Source organism: Sorex fumeus, unplaced genomic scaffold (genome assembly GCF_029834395.1).
Source record: "Sorex fumeus unplaced genomic scaffold, SorFum_2.1 ptg000019l, whole genome shotgun sequence".
NCBI classification, from domain to species: Eukaryota; Metazoa; Chordata; class Mammalia; order Eulipotyphla; family Soricidae; genus Sorex; species Sorex fumeus.
In genome coordinates this window covers 12,782,368-12,809,355 of record NW_026606076.1, presented here as the reverse complement: position 1 = coordinate 12,809,355, position 26,988 = coordinate 12,782,368, and the positions used below count along the sequence as shown (strand labels likewise).

Sequence of the window (26,988 nt, the reverse complement as noted above, 5' to 3'; positions counted from 1 at the left end):
ATGGTCAGACTACTTCGTCAAGACCCTAAATGATCAGTTTGAGGCTCTACATGTTCCTAAAACGAACAGATACCATTGGGCTACGCTAGCACGCAACCGGGATGAATGGAGACATTACTGGCACCCGCTCGAGTAAATCGATTAACGACGGGGATTAAGTGATTAAGTGATTAAGTGAAGATAAGATAGTTTTAGAAAAACAAAGAATAAAGTCAAGATTGTGTACTGATTTTGTCCAGTGACAGGTGAATAGCCTTCATTGTCAAATGTAATGTTTTTCTGATAGTAGAAAATAGGACGATGAGTTATTTTTTGGAAATGAAAAGGTTAAATTACTTGGGATTGTATGAATAATGGGGAAGAAATTTTTTCTAAAATATTTCAGACTAAGGGATGAATCATCTTGTTTTTGATCTCTGGTTCTGTGGTGTTGTTCCCTGTGCTAGAACAGATTTGGAGGGGCTGAAGTGATAGCACAGTGGGCAGGGGGTTTTCCTTGCATGTGGCCGACCCGGGTTTGATTCCCAGCATCCCATAGGGTCTCCTGAGCACCGCCAGCAGTAATTCCTGAGTGCAGAGCCAGGAGTAGCCCCTGTGCATCGCCTAAAAAGAAAAAAAAAGAGCAGTATCAGAGCTAACTCTTAGAGGAGGCTTTCAGAGCTCTCTTTACATCTCTGTTTTGTAGACTATAGATGAAGGGGTTCAGCATGGCGGTGACCACAGCATATATCACTGAAGATCCTGCACTGCTGTGTGATATGTGGTGGTCAGCGGAGCTCAGGTTCACTATAACAGCTGTAGAGTAAAATAGAAGTACCACGGAGAGGTGAGATGCACAGGTGAAAAATGCTTTATACTTCCCCTGAGCAGAGGAGATTCTACGTACTGAGGAAGTGATCATTAAGAGTAAAAGATTCCAGTGAAGGGACCACCCCCCAGAATCCCAGCTGCAAAATACATCACCAAATTATTAAGAAAGTGTCTGAACAGTCAAGCTGGACCATTTGATGAAGTTCACAGAAATAGTGAGGGATTTCCAAGTCTGTGCAGAAAGACAGCGGCAAGATCATTAAACAGTGTAACAGGGCATGGAGCACAGTCGTGATTCAGGACGTTAAAATCAACAGTCTACAGAGTCAGGGTTTCATGAAGACCGTGTAGTGCAGGGGGTGACAGATGACCACGAGGCAGTCATAGGCCATCACTGTCAGGAGAAGTTGTCTAATTTCCCAAAAAGTAATTAAAAGTACATTTGGGTGATGCAGCCTGCAGGGTTAACTTTACTGTGTGTCTGAATGTTCACTAGCATCTTGGGGACGGTGGTGGAGGTGAAGCAAATGTCCACAAAGGACAGGTTGGACAGGAAGAAGTACATGGGCGTGTGGAGGAGGGAGTCTGAGCTGACAACCAGGATGAGGAGCCGGTTCCCCAGCACGGTGATCAGGTACATGGACAGGAAAAACCCAAACATGAGGGACTACAGATCTGGCTCCTTTGAAAATCCAAGGAGAAGAAATTCTGAAATTTGGGTATGATTTTTTGGTTCCATTTATTGATGATGACTAATAAGAAAGAGAAACTAAAAACTTATTTTCACATTACTCAGATTCTTGATATCAAACCATTTGTAATTTTAAGTTAAGAAATCATTCCAACCTTCTAGCGATATCTATTCTTCTTTAGGATATTTCCATGGACTTTCTAATTAGGATTCTACGTTCGACTCTCAGCCATGTACCCAAGAGATACAGTTTTGTTTTTTGGGGGGCTACACCTGGCAATGCTTGAGGTGACGCCTGGCTCTATACTCAGGAATTATTCCTAGTGAGAATTGGGGGACCATATGGGATGCTGGGGATCCAACCATATCAGCTGTGTGCAAGACAAACACTCTCCCCGTTGTTCTATGGCTCCAGACCTATTTCCCATTTCCTGTAGCTGATTTTCTTTCTTTCTTTCTTTCTTTCTATCTTTCTTTCTTTCTTTCTTTCTTTCTTTCTTTCTTTCTTTCTTTCTCTTTCTTTCTTTCTTTCTTTCTTTCTTTCTTTCTTTCTTCTTTTTCTTATTTCTTTCTTCCCTTCCTTCCTTCCTTCCTTCCTTCCTTCCTTTCTTTCTTTCTTTCTTTCTTTCTTTCTTTCTTTCTTTCTTTCTCTTTCTTTCTTTCTTTCTTTCTTTCTTTCTTTCTTTCTTCTTTTTCTTATTTCTTTCTTCCCTTCCTTCCTTCCTTCCTTCCTTCCTTCCTTCCTTTCTTTCTTTCTTTCTTTCTTTCTTTCTTTCTTTCTCTTTCTTCTTTTTCTTTCTTTCTTTCTTTCTTTCTTTCTTTCTTTCTTTCTTTCTTTCTTCTTTTTCTTATTTCTTTCTTCCTTCCTTTCTTTCTTTCTTTCTTTCTTTCTTTCTTTCTTTCTTCCTCTTTCTCTTTCTTTTTTGGCTTTTTGGAAATGCCCAGGGGTTACTCCTGGCTCTGCACTCAGGAATTAATCCTGGTGGTGATCAGGAGGACATATGGGATGTCGGGGATTGAACCCTGGTTAACTGCGTGCAAAACAAATGCCGAACCTACTATATAATTTCTGCATTTTTAATAGTTTTAATGGAAGTTTCTTTCATGCCTTTTAGGAATACTTGTTTAGATAAAACCATGTGGTGGTTAGTGGCTATTCTTGCTGAAACGCCAATTTTATCAGACTATCATGTCTGTCCCTTTACCTGCATGAGTTGACTCTGTGTGTGGACTGGTTTAATTCTTTTGCATGTGTTGAACAGCTTTCCCAGCTTTTCCACCAAATTAAAGAGAATGTTTTTTTCCTTGACTCTGTTGCCACAGATTAACTGTGAGGCTTTATTTCTGGGCCCTTTACCTTGTTTTGTTGATTTCTTTTTCTGTGTTTCTCTTGGTGAAAGCATTTGGGCAGCCCATGATAACAAAGGAAAAAGAACGTAAACTTTGACACACACCCACATCTCCCAGATGGAATGCACCTGTGATCATCTGCCACCATAGAATCCATTGGACTGGCACATTCAGCCTCCATCTAGAAAGTCCCTTCATAAAGAAAAGAAGTACAGGCTCTGTGGTATGTCTAGGTTACAAGCTAGCCTACACGGCCTGAGCAAGGGAAGGGCTATCCATTTGTTCAACACAAAATGCGTTGAAGTCCAAGCTCACTGGCATAGTCCTTTCCACACAGTATACAGTTTTATTGAAGTTAATTTTCTCATAAGAATATACTATACTATAGGTGTCTCATTATGGGATGCTGGGAATCAAACCTGGGTTGGCCGCGTGCAAGGCAAACCCCCACCTCTGTGCTATAACTCCAGCCCCTACAACCCACTGTTTTCAGACACTCCTCGATCTGCATCTTTTTCATCTATAGGGAGTGAGAGTCCGACTTGCTTGTTTAAATGCATGAAGGGGGCCTGAGCGATAGTACAGTGGGGAGGGCACTTGCCTTTCATGTAACCAATGTGGGTTAGATCCCTGGCACCCCAGCTGGTCCCCTGAGCCCCACCAGGAATGATTCCTCAACCCAGAGACAGACCAAAACAAACAAACAAACAAACAAGTAAGAGAATAAAGAGAAACACAGATAATTCACACTCAATTTAACCAACATGAGTATGAGTTTTATTCTGCAGAGATCTGGAATGTTATCACAGATTATAAAACATTTGGACTTATATTCCATTCTCTCCTATATTTTTCTTTCTTTTTTGTTTGTTGTTTTATTTTGTGTGTGTGTGTGTGGGGACATACCCAGTGTTTCTCAGGGCTTACTCCTGGCTCTGAGGTCAGGAATATTGCCTGGTGACTTTGGAGGACTATTTGGGGTTTTGGGCATCGAACCCAGGAAGACCCCATGCAAGTCAATCACCCTCCTCAGTGTAGTATCACTCTGACCCACTCTCCTGTAATTGTCTTCTATGAAATCCACTTCACAATCACATGGACCTCATATTTCTTATGGAATATTCATAATATTCTCTATATTGTTCATCATGAACAGCACATCAAATAATTATCCAAGACTAGGAAACAGTGCTCTCTGGTGAGTGGGCTGGGCCGGGTCAGCTTGCTGGTGGTTGGAGAAATGTTCTTGCATTAGATTCTCTCTAACTTCCCCCTGCACAGCGTCCAGGTCACACAGACTCACCTGGATGGGATTTCTGAGACGAAGATCCCTGGAAGGACACATAAATCCCTTCCTGGTTTCTAAAGAGTAAGATACTGAAGCGTGGAAAAATCAGCAGGAAGGACAGAAGTTCTTGGTTCCCTGTTAGTTTCAGGACCAAAGGGTTGTCCTGAGCAGCCCAGGTTGCACAAGTTGAAGGATGAAGCAGAGGAAATATTTATCTCTTTGTGTGTGCCCACTAGGCACACTGCCATCTAGTTAATAGTGGTCCTTACCACGAGATTTCCCTGTGGACCATGGCTCTGGACTAATGGAAACTTTCCCACTAATTTTTTGATTGCAAGAGAGGAAGCTTGGATACAGGTGAGTCCTGCTGATGACTCTTTCTCCATGAACTCTTCCGGCCTCGAATCATCTTACCACCCAGCAATTCAGCCAACATGAGTGTGAATTTTGTCCAAATCCAAAAATTGACTAACCTGGGGTGGGCGACCTCCCCCCACCTCCTGGTACTTCCAGAAAATCTGGCAGCCACGCCCATGAACCACCGCCACTGCATAAGCTTATCTACTGGCCTTGCTCCAGAGACTCATAAATAAGCCTTGAAAGAGATCACCTCCTTCCACCTTCAAAGTGTTAATTTGTGTTGGAACACAATGCCCAGTTTTTGGCACATTGTTCTTCCTTTGGTATCAAATCTGCACTGGATATCTTGCTTCATGAACAATTCTTTAACAAAAAAGAATTTCATTCCTACATCAAGAAGACAAGGTCACATGTTTCTTATCACAGTGTTCTCATTGTTTACAAGAAATGCATTTGGTTTGGTTTAGGCCTGATACATTACAATGAGCACTTCAGAGCATTTTTCTGTTACCATGTCTATATTTTTAACTTATTTTCATTCATTTCTCATCTGGACTTTCATTCATTTCTAATCTGGACTTTACAAATTGCTGTCAGGCATCCAGTGAATGTAGAGGCAGTTAGACACAAGAAAAGGTCAGCTATATTATCAAGAAAATTAATTAATTCTAAGTTGCAGAAATGAGTGATAAGAACAATGTGATAAAATGAGTAATATGCCTTCTCCTCCTCCTCCTCTTTCTTCTTCTTCTTCTTCTTCTTCTTCTTCTTCTTCTTCTTCTTCTTCTTTTTCCTCCTCCTCCTCCACCTCCTCCTCCTCCTCCTCCTCCTCCTCCTCCTCTTCTTCTTCTTCTTCTTCTTCTTCTTCTTCTTCTTCTTCTTCTTCTTCTTCTTCTTCTTCTTCCACTTCCTCTCCTCCTCCTCCTCTTCTTGTTCTTGTTCTTCTTGTTCTTTTTGTTCTTGTTCTTGTTCGTCTTCTTCTTCTTGTTCTTATTCTTCTTCTTCTTCCTCCTCCTCCTCCTCCTTCTCCTCCTCCTCTTCTTATTCTTCTTTTTCATTTTTGTTTTTAGATATTTTATTTTTAAGCTCCTGTAAATGACTTGCTTGAAACCTTCATCCTTGATTTTCAGGAAATCATTACAGCCATGCAAGAAAAATGAATAAAATGTACTTGATTTTTGTCTACAGAGTTAGCGTCAATTATAGCCAAATAATCCATGTGTATTAAGGAGGTTTCCAATGATTTTAGAACCAAGTTTAAGACCATTGAGATAATAATGAGTTGTAAGGATAATAATGAGTTTTAATTTCAACAAAAGAGGAAAACACATCATTAAAAAGAGAATCAGGGCCGGAGTGATAGCACAGTGGTAGGGCGTTTGCCTAGCATTTGGCCAACCCGAGTTCTAATCCCTGGCATGCCATATGGTCCCCCAAGCACCGCCAGGAGTAATTCCTGAATGCAGAGCCAGGAGTAACCCCTGAGCATCGCTGGTGTGACCCAAAAAAGAAAATAAAAAAAGGCAATCATAGAAATTCTAAAGATAATTTGAAATCAAATCATTTAAATACAAGAACGAATGAAAGTAGCAGAAAAAGCATGAGTTCGGAAAATATTCATCAATTCTCACATACATGCACTGATCTGGGAAAGTGAGAAATTTCTTCAGCCCCAGGACAATTGGCCTTTTTTTGTTTTTGTCCCAAATACATTTCTCAGTGTCCCCTTTAAGTCTTTGGTCCTCAAACTGTAGATGAAGGGGTTCAGTATGGGAGTGATCACCATCTACATCACTGAGGCTCTTGCCTCACAGTGTGAGCTGTGGGCACCAGTAGAGCTCAGGTACAAGCCAATGGCTGAGCAGTAAAACAAGGAGACCACGGAGAGGTGAGACGCACAGGTGGAAAAGGCTTTATACTTGCCCTGAGCAGAGGAGATTCTCTGGATGGAGGAAACAATCTTTGAATAGGAGTAAAGGATGCGGGAGAGGGGAACACCTCCCAGCAGCACCGTTAATATGTACATCACCACAGTTTTTAGAAAAGTGTCAGAACAGGCAAGCTGGATTTGATGTCACAGAAGAAGTGGGGGATTTCCAGATCCGTGCAGAATGACAGCTGCAGAACCATCAAGGTTTCTAACAAAGAATTCAGATCACTCGTGACCCAGCAGCCGAGAACCAGAAGTGCACAGAGTTGCGGGTTCATGATGACTGTGTAGTGCAGAGGGTGATAGATAGCCACATAACGGTCATAGGCCATCACGGTCAGGAGGAAATTGTCCACTCCAGCAAACAGGAGGAAAAAAGACATCTGGATGATACAACTATTATAGGTGATGGATTTACTCTGTGTCTGGATGTTCTGCAACATTTTGGGCACGGTGGTGGAAGTGAAGCAAATGTCCGCAAGGGACAGGTTGGACAGGAAGAAGTACATGGGCATGTGGAGGTGGGGGTCGGAGCTGACGGCCAAGATGATAAGCAGGTTCCCCAGCACGGTGATCAGGTACATGGACAGGAAGAGCTCAAATATGAGGGATTGTGGATCTGACTCTTGTGAAAATCCTATAAGAAGAAATTCTATAATTCCTGTGAAATTCCTAGGTTCCGTGTTGTTGAGGAGACTATAAGAAATGATGAGAAAGAAACTTCATAACTTTTGTATAAGGAGGTAATCCATGTCTAGTTCAAATGGTATATTTCCAATTGATCATCCAGAATTTCATTTCAATATTTTGTTTGAGGAGCTTGTCCCTCTTGGGACTACTTCTATCTATCCAAACCTGTGCAAGTCACAAACATTTCCCAAATGATCATTGCTTCTACAATTTTTATCTTAAACTTCATGACTTTGGGGCTGTTAGTGAGTATGGTTCTGATTTCAAGAACTATCCGTGTCTTGGATCTTGAAAACCAAGAAAAAAGCTGTCTACAACTAAGTATGGATAAAGAATTTAAAGAAATAGATTTTTCCAACAAACTCGATAGATTTTTGAGTTCCTGGGAGTGGAGATGAGGGAGGTGGCATAGTCAGAGAAGTGACCACTGTGACAATGAGAGAGAGAGATGTGGTCATTCTGAACCAGGACTAGTTGCTGACAGGTAAAATGCATGCGTGATACCCTATTAGTAGCTGCATTGCAAACCACACTGCTTAAAAGTGTGAGTGTAGGGGGTGTGGAATGAAGGAAGAAAAAAAATGCTTGTCATAAAGGTTAGGTAGGGTTAGGGTAACTGGGGCCATAAAAGTGCTTGAAATAGGGGCCAGAGCAATAATACAGCGGGTAGGGTGTTTGCCATGCATGCAGCCCACCTGGATTCTATCCCGGACATCCCATATGGTCCCTCAAACACTGCCAGAAGTAATTCCTGAGTGCAGAGTCAGGAGTAACCCCTGAGCATCGCTGGATGTGACCCAAGAAGCAAAATAAATAAATAAAAGGTGCGTAACATAAAGGAAGGAAGTGGACTAGTGAAGGGATTGCTGTTGAAACATTGCATATCTGAAACTGAATAATTGTAATTCAGTGATTCAATAAATGTTAAAAAATAAGATTATGAGAGGTTCTATGATGAAAAAGAAGAAGATTCAAAGGAAAAATTGTGATTTGAAAAAATTTTAATAAATCACCAGGGATTACAAAGTGATTTGTAGTTGAGTTTTACATATACAATATCGCAGCACTCATTCTACCACGTATGTCAGCTTTCCACCCATCAGTGTTTCCAGGTTCCCCACCATATCCTTTCCTCTCCCACTCTGCCCTCTTGATAGGCACCATCCTAAATTTGGTGGTTAAAGTTTGGGTCTCTTGGTTTCAGCGTTGTTGACTCTGTGGTTTGGATATTTGGCTGTATTATTCCTTAACACCAACTCTGAAACATAGTCCCCTGATCTGACCCCTGTTAATTTTCATCTGTCTCTTCTCCTTCTCCCCTCCACTCTTTTTTTCCCTTCTCCTCACTATACTCCCCCTTTCAGAGAGGTCACCGCACGGCAGAACCTTGCAAGCTACCCATGATGTATTTGGTATGTCAAAAACAGTGACAACAAGTCTCACAATGGAGATGTTACTGGACCCGCTCAAGCAAATTGATGAACAACGAGAGAACAGTGCTACAGACAGTGCTCACTATACTCTGGGGCCACGGTTGATAAGGGCATTCCCCCTTCCACCTTAAAACATTGCATTTCCTCATGTAGTTATTCTAAGTATCACATATAAGTTTTATGAAGACGTTTTATACACACACACACACATATACACACAATGGAATACTACGTAGCTACAAAGAATGACAAAATTATGCAACTTGCTGGAAAATGGATGGAACTTGAAGACCTCATGTTAAGTGAAGTCAGTGAGGAGATGAAAGATACAGTGTTTTTTTTTTACTAGCATTAAAAAAATTTAGTAAAACAGCGTTCAAAGCTCAGAGCTATCAAGAAGGTAACATTCACTCCAAGAACCTAGAATATTCAGAATGCTATCAGGATGACGTCCACAGAAGTGTGTGGCCATGGGGGAGAGGAATGAGCAGGAGTAAGGGTGATGGAGATAATTTTCAGAGAAGTGGAGGAAGAAATTCAAACTGATTTAATTTCAAATCAGAGGGAAATCCCTTACCCTGTTCTTCTTGCACAATATTAATTTTGTTACATTGACAGCTCATGAAATAAATTGGACCCCCCCCCCCCCCTGCCCCGAGTCACCTCTGTTGATTGATTTGTGGTCCTGATAATATGAGAGTCTACTTGGACAAGGTCAGTCTAGGTTATGTATGAGCTCTTAGGAAAACCCTCAGTGAAGCGCGCGCGCACACACACACACACACACACACACACACACACACACACATAGATCAATGAGCTAATGAAAGTGGCTATGAGTTTGTGAATGAATAAATAAAGCATGGAAATAAAGGCACTGTGAATCATCTACTTTTTGCTACACAAAAGCAAAAGCAAATTCTCTAAGAGAAAATTCTCATTGAGGCAGTGTCCAAGAACTCCACAATTAATTCAGTCACACTGGAAATAAAACAAATTAAATTAAAGTTTGTTAGCATAGCGCTTTCCACATAGTATAAAATCATCTTTCATGTTTGGACGCTCAATGAGATGATACCAGGAGTCTTGAGTCTCATGTATGATGCTTGTAATATAGTTTTTTCAAACGTTCCTTGGTATAGATAATTTCATCTCTAAGGAATAATAGTCATATATATATATATATATATATATATATATATACATTCAAGAGAAGTATCTATCAGAACACTGGAAACAAAATGGGATACTTCCATGAATTGTAAATGCCCAGGACTTAAGACTACAGAGAACTGAAAATCTCAAAAAATAGCCATGTAACTTCATAATCAAATCTCACAGCCTATTGGAAAACACTGTCTTTTGTCACCCCAGACCACAGACTAGTTGAGAGGAAATAAAAGAACATTAACTCAACTTGTTAAAAACAGATCCCAGTGTCTGCTTTTTCACTGTGCTCTTAGAAGGATCATATTTTCCACTTCCCCCCCCCCCCCCTTAACCTGAACCTGTGAATTGTAAATTCAGGTTCTTCAGAGATCTCTGGATTCTGTATTTGTAAGTGAAATATTGATTTTTTTTTTGGTTTACTTAAGAGCAATGTCGTTTTTGCTCCCAGACAGGGACAAGTGCAATCCTGGGTTGGGAGGGTCCTGCTGAGAGGGTTGGGATGGCCAAGCCTCCCTCCCTCAGATTTTTGTAGACACAGGAAGACAATTAATGCTATGCGTCTATAACTTGAGAGTTCATAGTGTTAGGACCCACTTAGCTGTAGAACTACCACGACAGGCTTTGTGCCTTCTGAGTGACCTAGGTTTCTTCCAGGAAGAAGAAAAGCAGAAAAACCGGTTGCTTTCATCATAGATTACATCCCCGAAATGTCTCTGGAATGTAACTGTTAGGGCGTGGGTTGGATGTCACAGGCTAAAAAAAGAATAAGAACTCGCTGAATTTAGTCCTCGGGGTCCTTGTTGAAACTCACTGAGTGGGGTGGATACTTGGACCCAGCTAGCTGGAACAATAAGCCTCACTATGTGATTTGCATTATTGGCTCTGTTCTCTGTCCTTGTGATGTTGGTGGGCCCCATGGGTGACTTATGTGAAGTGGGGAGGAGAAAGACGGTCACTCTCTTACCAACCGTCTCTGCCACCAGGGACCTTGGGACTGGGTTCTTGTCTCGCCTCGCAGAAAGGAACTTCTGGAGTAGACAAGCAGTGAAATAAACAGATTTTACTTGGAGGATTTTTAAGGTGTGGAGGGAGAGAGAATGAGAGAGAGTAACATACTTAAGAGAGAACATGGGCTTCTCCAAGGGTAGAGAGAACCTCTACACACATACCAGCATTAGACACGAAAGCATGAAAGTACACATCTCAAGTGGGGAGATGCGGGTGACACATGTGCTCAGCCGCCACATGTGCTCGGCCACGAGGGCGCAGGCAGCACATGGGTTTGGGCAGCATATGCGCCTTTCCACTTTAACTAAGAATAAAGTCAATATAACAATATTTTTCTGAACCTTCTTGATAAGAAGTAATTTGTTTCCTAGCGCATATGAAAAACCCGCTTCTCTCTCTCTCTCTCTCTCTCTCTCTCTCTCTTTTACATAATTTAATTCTTCTATATTACAACTACAGGAACCATATATGCTGGCATTCTTCCTTCTTTCCTCCTCCCCCTCTTCACCTCTTTCCCTCTCCTCCTCCTCTCCCCCTCCCCCCTCCCCCTCCTCTTCCTCTTTCTTTTTCCTCCTATTTCTCTCTTTTCCCCCCTCCTCTTCTTCCTCCACCTCATCCTCCTCTTCTATTTTATCTTCCTCATCCATTTTAATTTTTTTGCTTTTTGAGTCACACCCGGTGATGCTCAGGGGTTACTCCTGGCTCTGCACTCAGGAATTAGTCCTGGCGGTGCTTGAGGATGCCGGGGATTGAACCCGGGTGGACCATGTGCAAGGCAAACGCCCTACCCACTATACTATCACTATGCCCCCACTTCATTTTTACCGAAAGACTATTGAATCTCCATTGCCTTTTCTAATATTTAGTCTTTAAGACATCTCATAGTCCACATGGATCCCTGAATTACTCAATAACTGCTTCATTTTTGAAACATTAGTTCAGGATGAAACAGTGGTATCTATTACCTGAGCGAGGCTTGATGTGTTCGCTGGTGATCCGGTGCCAATGTTTTTTACACTCATTCCCCCAGACCTCCCTCGGCACCGTCTGCTGACATTTGGACTCACCTGGGTGGGATTTCTGAGAGGAAAACTTCAAAAAAGAAAAACAAATTCCTGCCTGGTTGGTTGATGACAGAGACAAGAAAATAGGAAGTAAGGAAGGAAGCATTGGTCTTTTGGCAAGACTCAGGACTTGAAAGCGACACATCTGTTCTGATCCGTGAAGGATGAATAGACCCAGGGACCAAACAGAGGAGCTATTTATAGCTCCATAGTCCTGTTCCTTAGGCACATTGCCATCTAGTTAACTAAGAACTCCCCATGGCTCATTGCTCTAAACAAAAGAAAGTTTCATACTGAGTCTGTTCCCAAGAGAGCAGGCCAGGAGTTAAGTTCATGATTCCTTACTCCTGCTTTATGAACTTCTCATAAAGTTTTTCAGAACTCTGAACCTTCCTGGATCTTATCACAGCAAGAGTTTGAGTTTTGTCCAAAAAATGTACCATTGACACACCCATGAGTTCGCTTATTTTTTTTTTGCTTTTTGGTCACACCCAGTGACGTTCAGGGGTTACTCCTGGCTCTACACCCAGGAATTACTCCTGGTGGTGCTTGGGGGACCATATGTAATGCTGGGGATCAGGCCCAGGGAGGTCGCGTGCAACGCAAATGCCCTACTTGCTGGGCTATAGCTCCTGGGTTCACATTTTCCCTGCATCTTCTAAGCATTCATTTGAGTTGCTTCTAAAGTCAACAATTTACATCCAATTGATCCACTGTCTAATCAGGTGGAGAACCATGTTTTTTTCATATACATTATCAGGCACTTAATTTCTTGCTTCATCTTTGCAAAAACATTTAGGAATTTCATCCTTATTCAGAAGCTTAGAACTGCATCACATGCCTTATGGTCGGTCACATGTTTCTCTCTCTCTCTCTCTCTCTCTGTCTTTTCTTTTTAGGTCACACCTGGCGATGCACAGGGTTTACTCTTGGCTCTGCACTCAGGACTTATCCAGGGGAGCATATGGGATGCTGGGAATCAAACTGAGTTAGGTTGCATGCAAGGTAAACGCCCTACCTGCTGTGTTATCACTCCAGCCCCGTGTTCCTCATTTTTAAGACATATATTTAGACAAGGTTATGCCATGCACATTGAATTTAGGGTGTTATGGTGGTTGTCTGAATTATTTTCAAATCCCTGCATTTAGTCATTTAAGTTTTCATTCTTTTCACTTCCAATATGGAGATTTCTGCCTGGAGTGCATTAAACACAAATCGGATTGTACCTCTAAGTGTGTGTCTGTGAATCTGCTTTTTTAAAGACATGAATTCTACAGTGTAAGTGTGTTTTTAAAGCTAAAACGGAAAATATATTCCTACATATACAGACACATACTTAGAAACTTTCTTTCAACTTACAATATTCCCACACATGAAGGGGGGATTTCTGGGCCGTCCTTCACGCCCGACCGAGGTCACCAGCTGCCCCCCACGAGCGGCTCTCCGGCACGGCCACGGCCCCGGAGGCACAAGGACTTAGCACAGAGAACCACCCGCTTGGAGCAGAAAAGCAAATGGACTATGTGTTAAACCACGCCACCAAGCCTGCCCGGAGGGAAAAGGGTGTTGTCCCGCTCGCCTGCTCCTCTCTGGAAAGAAAGATGGCGGCCACACGGGAGCCTTGTGGACAGCAGGTTTAAGCCGGGGGCGGGGGGCAGCAGGGGCCTCATGGGAAGGTTGGAGTTCTGGGCCGTCCTTCATGCCCAACCGAGGTCACCAGCTGCCCCCCACGAGCGGCTCTCCAGCACGGCCACGACTCCAGAGCACAGAAACCAATCTCTTAACTATCTAACTTTTAATAGAAATACTTCCAGGGTTAATAAGTGAAACAGCAGAAATCCAAAACTGCGTGGCCGCTATCGCGGCTGCGCGACATCATTTTATTCTTAAACCAAGCTGTAGAAAGCAAATCATTTCACAACACTGTTTCAGCATATCTGATGGGGGGGGGGTCGTAAACTCTAAACAATAATTGTGCATCTTCTATCGAAACAATGTATCTAGTCAAAGTAGATAGAGTATTAACTAGAACTCATCTGCCTCACAGGAATTGGGAGGGGTGGGAGGTGGGGTTCTATTGGGGTTCACGGTTAAAAATAAGTATTGGTAAAGGGAAATGTGTTTGATACTTACATGACTGAGACTTAAACCCGAAAGCTCTGTAACTTTTCCCACAGTGATTCAATAAAGAAATAAACTATAAAAAAAACCCAATATTCCCACACATTTCGTTTTACTCCAGACATCCAAGTTATGTTCTGCTCATTATCCAAGTTATACTTTGAACAACAGGAATTGAAGCTCAGATATCTAAAATTTAAATCGAAGTACCAATACAACAGAACTTATTCAAGTGTATTAAGTACTTGGAAATAGAATCAGATCTAAAATTTAATAAAATTACAAATACAATGGAACCACCAGAAACATTTGATTGTTAATTATTTTTAAAACTTTGTTTTAGCCACTTAAAGATTCTGCTCATGGCATGATCTGCCTCAAATCCCTTCCAAGTTGTATATTTGTCTTTCAATTAAAAATTATAATTTACCAAAATTTAAAAAATGCCCTTGCAAATAGAATCAGGCGGCATGCCCTCTGAATTTTTGTCCCTTCCCATCCTATATATTTTATATTATTTTTATTGAGTTTTAAAGCTCTGTGAACCCAGATCTGCCATTCAGCAATATGTACCAAAGAATGTAGCTTGTAAAATACCCAATACAGTAAGAATATTTGCTATTTTTATCACACACAATTACAATGCTTTATTTCTTTTTAAAAAATTTTAAATCATCATGAGACACACCATTACAAAGATATTCATGATTGGGTTTTAGTCATACAATGTTCTGATACTCATCCCTCCATCAGTGTACATTTACCACCACCAATGTCCCCAGTTTCTCTCCCGCCATCCCCACTCTCAACCCCCCACCCCATGTTACCTCTATGGCAGACACTTTTCTTCTCACCCCCTATGAGGCCCCTTCTTCTTTTGAACATTATGGTTTGATGTACAGGTACCGAGACATCACCATGTTTGTTCCTTTAGCTACTTTCAGCACACAGATCTTTTTATAAAATTTTGTTTTATTTCTATAAATAATAATTCACAATATTTGATTACATTTAGTGTTTGAACACCCAGCACACAGATCTAATTCAGAGTGATCATTTCTAACTGTTGTTATCTGGCGGTCACTTCTCTCTCCCAGCTGCCTTCTGAATTTTATGGGTCCAGAGAATTTTATGGGTTCAGCAGAGAAGGCAGGCTTCCAACTCTGGACCCATAAATTGTATCTCCTACTGCAGATATTAAGCCCTCATATGAGAGATTATTAAGTTGTTGTTACAGGTTAAGCCTTTGTGTTTAAGTTTTGTTTATCGAGATTGGTTGTCTTCTCCCATTTGGTGTGCTACTACTGTTTTATCTGTGTTGCTGCATTTGAGACATCAAAAAGATCATCAATTTTTCAGGATGGTACAGCTGTCATAGATTTTTAACTGGGTGGTAACTTAATCACAGTACTTTCTCTTTTTTTCTTTAAAGAAACAAATTCTTTATTTTTATTTTTGAATATATCTTATTCACACATTTCTTGCTAGAATATAAAGAATATGAGTTTTGATAAAACTTCCTAAATTACCTAAAGCAGGAAATTTGCTTGTTGTTTTCTATATTGATATAATATTTGCATTTCATACTGTTTGCTATAGACACTAAACTCGTCTACATTCCAATCAACAGTGAATAATGGTTCCTTATTTTTATATCCCTAACAGCTTTTGATGTTTCTGGCCTTTTGATATAAGCCATTCTAATTGATGTGATGCAATCAGTGATTATGAGAATTATTACACTTATTTGATTATAGCATCATAATCAGAAAAAGTGAGCATTTTTATTTGTTTTTGGGGGTCCCAGACAGTGATGCTCAGGGGTTACTCCTGGCTCTGCACTCAGGAATTACTCCTAGCTGTGCTCAGGGGACCATGTGGGATGCTGGAGATTGAACCCAGGTCGACCACATGCAAGGAAAGTGTCTTAGCTTCTGTACTATCTTTCTCACAGTACTTTCTATGTGAGGCATTCAAATACACTTTTAGAAACCTTCCATTTAGAATTAGTCACAAAAATTGCCATGCTATTGTCTCAGGACATTTTTATCTTATGTCCATAACTCATTCTTTTACCAAAATTTTCCCACTTCCCCAGACTTCACTTGCTGGCAACTACCATGTGACTCTTTAATGAAATTTTGATATTAAGGGCTGGAGCGATAGCACAGTGGATTGTCTTCTCCCATTTTGCCTTGCCCGCAGCCAACCCAGATTCCATTCCCTCTGTTCCTCTCGGAGAGCCCGGCAAGCTGAGAGTATCCAACCCGCATGGCAGAACCTGGCAAGCTCCCCGTGGCGTATTCAATATGCCAAAAGCAGCAACAAGTCTCACAATGGAGATGCTACTGGTGCCTGTTTGAGCAAATCGATGAATAACGGAACAACAGTGCTGAACTCATCCACAATAAGTGATGTCTTTGAACACTTATCTTTAACTGCCTTGATTTATTTCACTTAGTGCAATGACCAGACCTTTATTTTTGTGGCTAAAGAATGAATCTTTACATTTCTATGAATGGTTGCTAGCCAAAGCTGGATATATCGCTCTATCCATGTCCATATTCAAAGATGACATTTTTGTGTTTTAACATCCAGAGACGGACCCTAAATGTAACTAATGCTGTGATAAACCAGCGGATTCAAACACCCTTTCAGGATAGTGACTCATTCTCAGGAGTGGGATTGAGATCATAGCTCATAACTCTATTTTCTGTCGGTGCCTCCCAAGCAGGGCTGAAGATGTCCATGAGCAAGAGAGAGAGAGGGCAGAGAGAGAGAGAGGGAGAGAGAGAGAGTGTGTGTGCCTGCCACAGAGACAAGGGTTGGGAAGGGGTGGGAGTGGTGGGTGGGACACTGGGAACTTTGGTGGTGGAGAATGGGCACAGGTGGAGGGATGGGTACTGATCACTGTTTGATTGAAACATAATCATGAAAATTTGTAAGCCTCTAACTGTATCTCGTGGTGATTCATTAAAATAATAATAATAAAAAAAATGTCCATGAGAATTACCGGCAATTCTCAACCAACAAACCTATTGTTGGTAGGTTCTGTGCAAGAGTGCAAAGTTGCCCTGTGGCTCAGTCCTCAGGGATACCCAGTTCAACTGGGAGTTCAGGAGTCTTCCATTACCTCTGGGGCTGTACCCTGTGATGCCCGGGGTGCCAGGAATCAAAGTAGGCCCATTTCCTGCCTCCAAATCTCGATTTTAAATTTTCAAGCACCACCATACTGACTTCCCTTGTGACCGGACCAACTTATGTTCCCTCTTAGCACTGTGTGGAGGATGTCCATTCTCAACATCCTCTCCAACAGACTGAAAGATGGAGGTGGGGGGCTGGAGCGATAGGACAGCGGGTAGGGCGTTTGCCTTGCACACGGCTGACCTGGGTTCGATTCCCAGCATCGGATAGGGTCTTCTGAGCACCATGAGGAGTAATTCCTGACTGCTGAGCCAGGAGTAACCCCTGTGCATAGCTGGGTGTGACCACCCCCCAAAAAAAACAAAGCAAGAGTTGGAGGTGGTGTCTCATTGTGTTGGGCTTTGCCTGGTGATACTGAACCTGGCCGTCTCTTTCCATTGAGCCTGTTCCTATTTGTGATTCTGACCCATTTGTTTAGAGAAAATACTGATATTGTTGTCCTTTACAGCCATTCTTTTACATTTAAATATTTTTATTTAAAAAATGCATCTACAAAGTTGTCATGAGAATTTCAGGCACACGATACTTCACCCCCAATCTCACCACCTGTTTCTGTGTGCCTCTACCAATATCCCCAGTCTCCCTCCCTCTCCCTCCCTCCCTCCCTCCCTCTTTACCACCGCTCCTTCTTAACAGGCACCTTTTAAAATTTGACCATGGTAGCTTAGGTCTTTGATTACAGTTGTATTGACTTTAATGTTTATCTTTTGGTGGCTTTTAATATCGTCTTTTTTTCTTCACTTTTATTTAATTCATTTATTTTTTTGGAGGCCACACCTGGTGGTATTGAGGGGTTACTCCTGACTCTACACTTAGAAATGACTCTTGGTGGTGCTCAGGGGACCTATGGCATGCCAGGGATAGAAGCCGGATCACCTGTTGGTCTCAATAAAGACTCCTCCAAACTCTATTTTTTGGTCTCTGGTGGTCTTTTGAGATCAACCCCACAACGCCATATCATGAACTGTGTAAACTCAAAAAAGTACACAGCAGTGGCAGCGGCACTGTCTCTCTCGCTGCCCGCATTCGGTAGTCTCACCCCGCTTCCCCCACCCGGGGGAGGTCGATGGTGATGGGCAGACGAAGGAAGGAAACGAGGGCCAGGTTGGTTGGTCTTAGTTGCAGTTTATTCCAATCCTCTCTCCATCCACTCCTGTCTCTGTCCTCTGCCTCCTCTCCTGCTTCTTTGTCCCCCATGCTACTTCATTCTCCTTCTCAATCCCTCTTCATCCTCCTTCTCTGGATTCCAAAGCATGAAAGGTTGGGAATTACATATAAGTGTGGTCACAATCAATAGGGTAGAATTCTTTCCCTCGGGGACATCCACTTCTAGGACAGATCCTCTTTATCAGATCAGTCCACCCTAGAGCAGATTCCCCTGGGTGTGTTTCTCCTCCCCTTGTCTAACAAACATATGAGTATATATAATATAAATCATTTTGCATGGATACAGTAAGAAATACCTTAAACTTATAGAATTTCCCTCCTAGGGCCATCTCGATCTCAGACTACAGTGCTCAGGCCAGATAGTCTTTCCTACCCCTAGCAGGATCCTAGTCTCGTTGTTACTTTTGGATCATGACAGCATTTGTCTGTGATCAAACTCTTAACTTATAGTTAAGAATCGTGGCACTTTTTCCTGGCCCATTTCGATGCCGGGGTAGCTCACCGCTTGCCCAGAGTCCATTCAGTCCCTCGTCGGGACCCTGCTTTTGGGGTGTTAGGAACTAAGGACAACTGAGGCTTAAGTCCAGAAAGCAGATGCCCGGGAGTGAATAATATTCAAAGCCAATTAAATCCTAAGTTACAAAGCATAATGTTAACGGTCTTCCTGTATCTATACAAAAAGGGCATTGCTTTAAAGTAAACTGTTCATAAGACATAGGGAGAGGAGAAAGGCAATATTTCACTCATACATATAAAATCATAGATTTCTGAGAAAGCTAACCTACAAGTTAACAGGGTCTGATTAGGGGAAAAGCTGATTAACTGGTTGGGGAGAAGAGCATAGGGAAGAATTTACAGATAAACACAATGGAATGGAAGTGCCTCAGGAGCACTGTGATAAACCTGAGTTCCTCATGGAGAAAGGGAGAAAGGACAAAGAAATGTCATCCTACAATGAACAGTTTCATAAATAAGACGTAAATGACAGTTTCTCATTTGCGCTGCCAGCACGAATCCCCTTGCATAATTGTCTCATGCATTGTGAACTCAAGAGCACAGTGCTCATGGCATTCTAGCAAAGGACGGAAACCTCAGTTATACTGAGGACAGTCTTGGTTTCCTGGCATTGGCATATATCCCAATATGCCACACGCTAGTGATAGAGAGGACATCAAATACAGACAAGAAAGTTTTACTCTTCAACTTGGAGAAAAGAATAATTTTGGACTGAAAATAAAAGTTCTATGAGCTGAGAATTGGAGAAAGCAGCTCATGAAACTGAGTATAAAAGAGAATACTGGAGTAAGGGTTTATGTCCCAGATCATGTAGATTCTTGTGAATATATAACATATAGGAATAAATTTGACTTTTTCTGTGAGTGGAATGCAGCTAGAGGAGATATTTGACAGAAGATGTACTAATATGATGTAATTATTCAATGGGATACTGTCTGATGACTTGGACCAAATGGTGGATGAGAGGGAATGGAGAGGGAGGGAAGTTTGGATATATTTTGAGTACAGTGATGACAGTATTTCCTGAGGGAATGGTGTGGATTTTGAATACAAAACAGGGAATAAGAATTGCGTCTGATTTTTTTCACTTAAAACTAGAAGGGTTTTTTATTTGTATCAATGGAGATAAGAATGATGCAGATGACGGGGGTTTTATTATTATATTTTAAATAAAAATGGTATAAAAATAAAGAAAATAAAGAGAATACTGGAGCAATAGCACAGCGGGTAGGGCTTTTGCCTTGCATGGTGCCGATCCGGGTTTGATTCCTAGCATCCCATAGGGCACCAAGCATAGCCAGGAGTACCCCTGAGCATTGCCAGGCGTGGATTCCCCCCCCCAAAAAAAAGCAAGACCAGATTCCCCAACCATTAAATTATTCTCTTGGAAATGGAGAATCCAGAGGCAAACATTCATTGTGTCTGGAGGAATATCCCACAGGGAAAGGCTTTTGGTGGGAGTGTCCCCATGGCTAATGAGCACACAGGGAGCCTTAAATAAGGCCTCAGCTGCACCCGTCAGGCGATGACACTTGGAGCTGGACAGGGCATGTCGATGACTTGCAAATCCTTAGTGTGACCTTGGACAGATGTCTCAGTCCTTTCTGATTTCCTTTCTGAGAACACATTGCATCCCCCAGCACCTACCATCCAAGAGACGCTTGGACTTCTATGCGGTGAGCTTCTCATACTTTCTCTTCAGGTGTGTCTGGTGTTCCAGAAGCTTCTTCTCTTTCTTGTTTAAGGACAGTAGAAACATCTGAGGTTGCCTGCAAGTCAGACTAAACCAGACTTACTGTGCCAGTTTGGTTGACTGATGTTGCTAATCTACTGATGCAGATGATGCCGTACAATCTCATGACTTTTGTTTAAATTCACTAACACAGAATAACCCCCAAGAGCCCGGAGAGTCCCCCTGCCCCTCAGCTCCTGCCCCTTTCCCAACCTCAGCCCAATAAAAACAAGAGGATCCCTTTGGTCTCTCTCTTTTTCCTTCCTCTTTCCAGGTGATCTTGTTGTAGCCAATGTCAGCAGGGGCTGGGAATAATCACTTTTTTTTTTTTGCATTTTGGGTCACACCCTGCGATGCACAGGGATTATTCCTGGTTTTGTAGTCAGGAATTACTCCTGGCGGTGTAACTCCTGGGGACCCTATGTGATGCTGGGAATCAAACCCGAGTTGGCTGCGTGCAAGACAAACGTCCGACCCACTATGCTATTGCTCCAGCCCCTCATCTTCTTCCTAGGCTTGCTCTTTGAGCTCATGCTCCCCCTTGAACACATCTCTCACTGCCTTCTCTCTGTGCATCTTTGCTTACTCTGAGTCTCTCTTTTTTTCCCCAGTGTTTTTTTAAAATTTATTTTCTTTTATTTTTTTCATTGAACCGCCATGAGATACAGTTACAAACGTTTCATATTTGATTTTCAGTCATAAAATGATTGAACACCCATCCTTCCACCAGTGCACATTTCCCACCACCAATGTCCCCAATATCCGCCCCCCCCATCCCAACCTTCCCCCTGCCTCTATGGCAGATAATTTCCCCCATACTCTCTCTCTACTTTTGGGCATTACGGTTTGCAATACAGATAGTGAGAGGTTATCATGTTTGGTCCTTTTTCTACTTTCAGCACACACTCCCTCCTGAACGATTCCTCCAGTCATCCTTGACTTAGTGATCCCTTCTCTATTCCAGCTGCCTTCTCCCCCAGCTCACGAGGCAGGCTTCCAACTATGAAGCAATCTTCCTGGACCTTGTGTCTACTATCCTTGGGCATCAGTCTCATATTATGCTATTTTATATTCCACATATGAGTGCAGTCATTCTATGTCTGTCCCTCTCTTTCTGAACTCTGAGTCTCTCTTGAACATATACTTGTCCCTCTCTTTCCTTTTCTACCTTTCAAAAGAAGCATCAATAAAACAGTCTTGGTACTGGAGCAATAGCACAGCGAGTAGGGCGTTTGCCTTGCACGCAGCCAACCCGGGTTCGATTCCCAGCATCCCATAGGGTCCCCCGAGCACCGCCAGGAGTAATTCCTGAGTGCATGAGCCAAGAATAACCACTGTGCATTGCTGAGAGTGATCCAAAAATAAAAAAATAAGAATAAATAAAACCATCTTGCTTCACCAAATTAAACAAACTTTATAATTTGAAAATTTTGAGTGACTATTACCCATCTTGAAAGGGTGATAAGAATTCTGTATTGTTTCCTTAGTTTACTGAGAAGCATATATACCAAGTCCCCATGTTGCTCTACTGAAAGTGGAATTTATATACTCACTGAGTGAACCATCACAGCAGCTGTATTCTACACGGAACGGAAGATTTTTTATAGCCTTTATATTATTCTTTTGTTCCAGTAGTTGGACTCTATCATTGATCAAAGATATGGAAAGCTAGAAGCCTCTTACTTTTGCTGGGCAGTGGTAGTTATATTTGAAAATGATTAATATGTTTATTATATTTTATTTTTTTGCTTTTTGGGTCATGCCGGTGATGTACAGGGGTTACTCCTGGCTTTGCACCCAGGAATTACTCCTGGTGGTCCTCAGAGGACCATATGGGATGCTGGGAATCAAACCCGGGTCAGCCGTGTGCAAGGCAAGTGCCTTACCCGCTGTGCTATCGCTCCAGCACCCCCAAAATGATCAATATGTTATCTTTCTGAACACTGTGATCTACAACCTACTCTAACTGGGGCATTTATTTGCTAGTAGAACTTGATACAGTGTTGTGGGGTCCCCATGATAAGACCACCAGAGACCAAAAATAGGATTTGGTGAAGTATCTATTGATGCCAGCTTGCGGGGTGTCCGGCTAGGCCTGAGCAACACCCTCTCAGCAGAAGCTTTGGCCTTTTAGTAGAAAAAAACTTCATCCTGGTGCCCCTGGCACTTTTGGAAGCATCTGTAAAACTTCTTTTGCCCACCAGGGTAGATTTCCCGGCACCAGGTAAGTTCACATGATTGCAATCCTTATGGAATAACACAGTTAAATCAGCTGAAGAAATAAGCTTCTAAAAAGATTCCCCTAAACTTCTTATTCCTCCCTTTCAGTTCTTCCCTTCCACTTCAATAAAACAGTCTTACTTCACCAAATAATCTTCTTTATAATTTGACATTTAAATTTTTATATTTTATTAAGTATTCACACTATTTGATTACGTTTAATATGCAAACACTAATCCTACCACCACATACCTTTCCATCATCATATTTCGGGTGTTTCCATACCATATCCCAATCCCTGACCCGAAGTAGAACTGAAATAATAATAGAACATTTCTCTCTAAGGTTGGCTGCCTCCTACTTTGAGTCCCATCAAAAGTGGCGTGGCGCTCTTGGAGAATGGGTAGAGTGTGTCCTATGAAGTGCCTCGAGGCTGGTACAGGAATAGGTTCACTCATGGGTGAGGCTGGGTCCTAGTGTGGAGAGCGGCTGTGAGCATGGCGGTGGTTGAGTTTTGGAGGTTTTAGGCTGCTGGGGCTGGGTTACTTGGGGCAGGGAGGGGGTTTCACCTGTCCCTCTCCTGCCCCTTCCTGACCATGAGTGAAACAGCCTGGCTTGGGGTCCAGCATCATGGTTATAGCAAGTGTCATGTTATGCTCCCTCTGGGAGAGAAGGACATGTGATCTAATTTGACATTTTCTAGTGCCCATAACGCAAGGCATCTTGAAACAGTAATAACAGTAATTCTAAAGAACTAGCTCATTCATAACTTTAACTAAAAAGGGGAAAGTCTATAGGGAATTTATAATGACCCAGAGGAGTTTCCTGAATGATTTCTAGTCATTAGCATCATCGCTAATTGGCTCTTTCCAAACATAACTGTTATTCACCCAGTTGTTCCCAAAAGACGTGACCTCTACATTGTCCTCTAGAAAGTGTGCATTTGCGTGCACACACACACATAAACACACACCCCTATTCATAAACATGTACACAGAAATGTACAGACTCACTATGTATTATAAGCTCCAATAATTTCATTTGCATTTTATTATTTTATTTATTTTATTCTAATAGTGCAAACCCTACCCTCTACTCTCAGTGGATCCCAAACTCAGAATTTGAAAATATTTGGACAAGAACTGAGTATTGAATGTAGGTAAAGGGATATACATGATAATTTCTAAGTGTCTGTATTGCAAATCATAATGCCAAAACGGAGAGAGAGAGAAGAGAGAGAGAGAAAGAGACAGAGATAGAGAGAGAGAGAAAGAGAGAGAGAGAGAAAAGTGTCTACCATAGAGAAGGGTGGGGGGGAGTGGTAGGAGGGAAGCTTGGGAAATGTACACTGGTGAAGGAACTGATGTTAGATTTATTGATCTTACAGATTTATTGATAGTTGAGTTTTAGTTGTATAATAATTACCATTATCTTTTAATAAAGCCATCTATCTAAAGTGCTTAGCACAATCCCTAAAGTAGAGGAAGTCACTCGTAAAGGAATTTAGACCTACAAGAAATGAAAAAAAAAACACAACTTTTTATGGCCATACTCAGTGATGCTCAAGGATGCTCCTGTATTTGCACTTGGGAATTACTCCTGGTGACGCTCAGGGGATGGTATGGGACCCCGGGGATTGAACCTGGGTTGGCCATGTGCAAGGAAAGCACCCTCCCTGCTACCTGTCTGGCCTCATAATGAAAATTCATTTTAATTGCAATAAATGATAGCACAATTTTTCATGTTATGAAATGTTTATTTGTGTAAACTCTAATCACCATCTTTCCCTACCCCCCACCCGCATTCCTAGTTGCAACCACTGCCACCACATGGTAGCAGACAATGACACACAAACTACAGAATTTTTTCTTCTGGGATTATCTCGGGACCCAGAGCTTCAGACCCTCACATTTGGACTTTTCCTCTCCATGTACCTGACCACGATTCTTGGGAACCTGCTCATCATCCTGGCCGTCAGCTCAGACCTCCACCTCCACACACCCATGTACTTCTTCCTGTCCAATCTGTCCTTTATTGACATCTGCTTCACCTCCACCACCGTCCCCAAGATACTGTTCAACATACAAGCACAGAGCAGAGTTATCACCTTCCAAGGCTGCCTCAGCCAACTGTACTTTTTCGTCCTCTTTTTAGGAATGGACAACCTTCTTCTGTCCATCATGGCCTATGACCGCTTTGTGGCCATCTGCCACCCGCTGCACTACACAGTCATCATGAACCCCCGGCTCTGTGGACAGTTACTTTTGGTGTCCTGGATCATGAGTGCTTTGAATTCCTTGTTACACAGCCTCATGGTGTTGCGTCTGTCATTTTGTACGGACCTGGAAATCCCCCATTTTTTCTGTGAACTCAATCAGGTGATAGCACTCGCCTGTTCTGACACCTTTATTAACAGCCTGGCGATGTATCTGGGGGCTGGGTTGTGGGGAGCAGTGCCCCTTACCGGGATCCTGTATTCTTACACCAAGATTGTTGCCTCCATCCGCAGCATCTCATCAGCCCAGGGGAAGGTTAAGGCATTTTCCACCTGTGCGTCTCACCTCTCCGTGGTCTCCTTGTCTTACTGCACAGCTGTAGGTGTGTATCTGAGCTCTGCCATCACCGAGAAGTCTTCCTCCAGTGCCACTGCCTCTGTGATGTACACGGTGGTCATGCCCATGCTGAACCCCTTCATCTACAGCCTCAGGAACAAGGACATCAAGAGGGCTCTGAATGCATTCTCAGAGATGGCAGCTCGAAAAGTGCCCAATGTTCTGGGTCTTAAGAGGCAGCCGTGATTGCAGGGGAAAATTGCTGGGAGGCAGGTGAAATTCTCAGATCAGATTGTGGAAATGGAACTTGCTCCTTCTATTCATTATTATTTTTATTATTATTATTTTGATTTTGATTTTTGGGTCACACCCAGTGATGCGCAGGGATTATTTCTGGCTTTGCACTCAGGAATTACTCCTGGTGGTGCTCAGGGGACCATATGTGATGTTGGGAATCGAACCCGGGTCCGCTGTGTACAAGGCTAACACCCTACCTGCTGTACTATCGCTCCAGCCCCTTCATGAATTTTTTAATGAAAAAAATTGTTTTGTCTTTTTGAGCACACCTGGCCGAGCGGGGTTCACGCTCTCGGAGAGCCCCGCAAGCTACTGAGAGTATCTCGCCCGCACGGCAAAGCCTGGCAAGCTACCTGTGACGTATTCAATGTTCCAAACACAGTAACAACTAGTCTCAAAATGGAGATGTTACTGGATCTGCTCGAGCAAATCGATGAACAATGAGAGGACAGCCAGACAGCCAGACAGTTTCGTCACAGCCAGTGATGCTGAGGGATTACTCCTAGCTCTGGTGGTGCTTGGAAGGCCATATGGGATGCTGGGAATTGAATCCGGGTGCAAGGCAAACGTCCTCCCCACTCTGTGCTATCGGCCCCTATTCACCGTTGTTTCAATGCTCAGTTTTCTATTTTTTTATGTTCAGTTTTATGATTTGATTTGTTAAGTATTCTTCTGTTTCTTTGCTAATTTTGACTCAACATGATCTTTGTGTCAGTGCGGCCTTAGCTAAGAAATAAAAGAAAGATACAAAATAAAAAAATAACACCCTTTGGTACCATGAAGATATTTTTTTTCACGCTGGACATCTATTTGTTAAAGAGTGTAAGACTTTCATCCACAAGTGATGGTTTTTGTTTTATTGACGTGAAGAACTGGCCCTCTGTTTCACTGGTGATGGCTGCATTATCTTTCTGTTTCTGTTTGAAGAGCAAAGCTATGGCTGCATAGCCTACAGAGATAACACTTTCCATGGCTAAAAAAAAGTCTCCCATTTTTAAATTTTGGGAGGGCACAGCAATTAAATCAAGGTCATCCATTCTGTGTTTTCTAATGTTTGGGAAATCATTAAATATTATTGATCAAAGAATGAATTCAAAAGAAATATGAGATTTTCCTCTTCATGTGATTAATCACTGTCATCCTGTTGGTCATCGATTGCCTCGAGCAGGCACCAGTAACGTCTCCTTCGTCCTAGCCCTGAGATTTAAAAAGTGCCACATTCGAGGCTCTTTCAGGGTCAGGAGAATGAGACCCATGATTGTTACTTGTTTTTGGCATATTGAATATGCCACGGGGAGTTTGCCAGACTCTGCCGTGTGGGCAGGATACTTTTGGTAGCCTGCCAGGTTCATGTGATTAAGGTGCACCATATTATCATCACAAAC

At 42.3% G+C, this 26,988-nt stretch overlaps 1 protein-coding gene and 2 pseudogenes across 1 annotated transcript; 1 reads left to right on the top strand and 2 right to left on the bottom strand.

Annotated features, from left to right (window-relative positions):
• Positions 1–634: 634 nt before the first annotated feature.
• Positions 635–1,471, bottom strand: LOC130022513 (olfactory receptor 7A10-like; annotated as a pseudogene).
• A 4,694-nt stretch (positions 1,472–6,165) lies between these two features.
• On the bottom strand, positions 6,166–23,020 carry LOC130022512 (olfactory receptor 7A10-like; annotated as a pseudogene).
• Positions 23,021–24,583: 1,563 nt separating this feature from the next.
• Positions 24,584–25,552, top strand: LOC130022511 (olfactory receptor 7A17-like). The gene has a single exon (XM_056113277.1). The coding sequence runs from the start codon at positions 24,584–24,586 to the stop codon at positions 25,550–25,552; it is 969 nt and encodes a 322-aa protein (XP_055969252.1).
• The last annotated feature ends 1,436 nt before the right edge of the window (positions 25,553–26,988 follow it).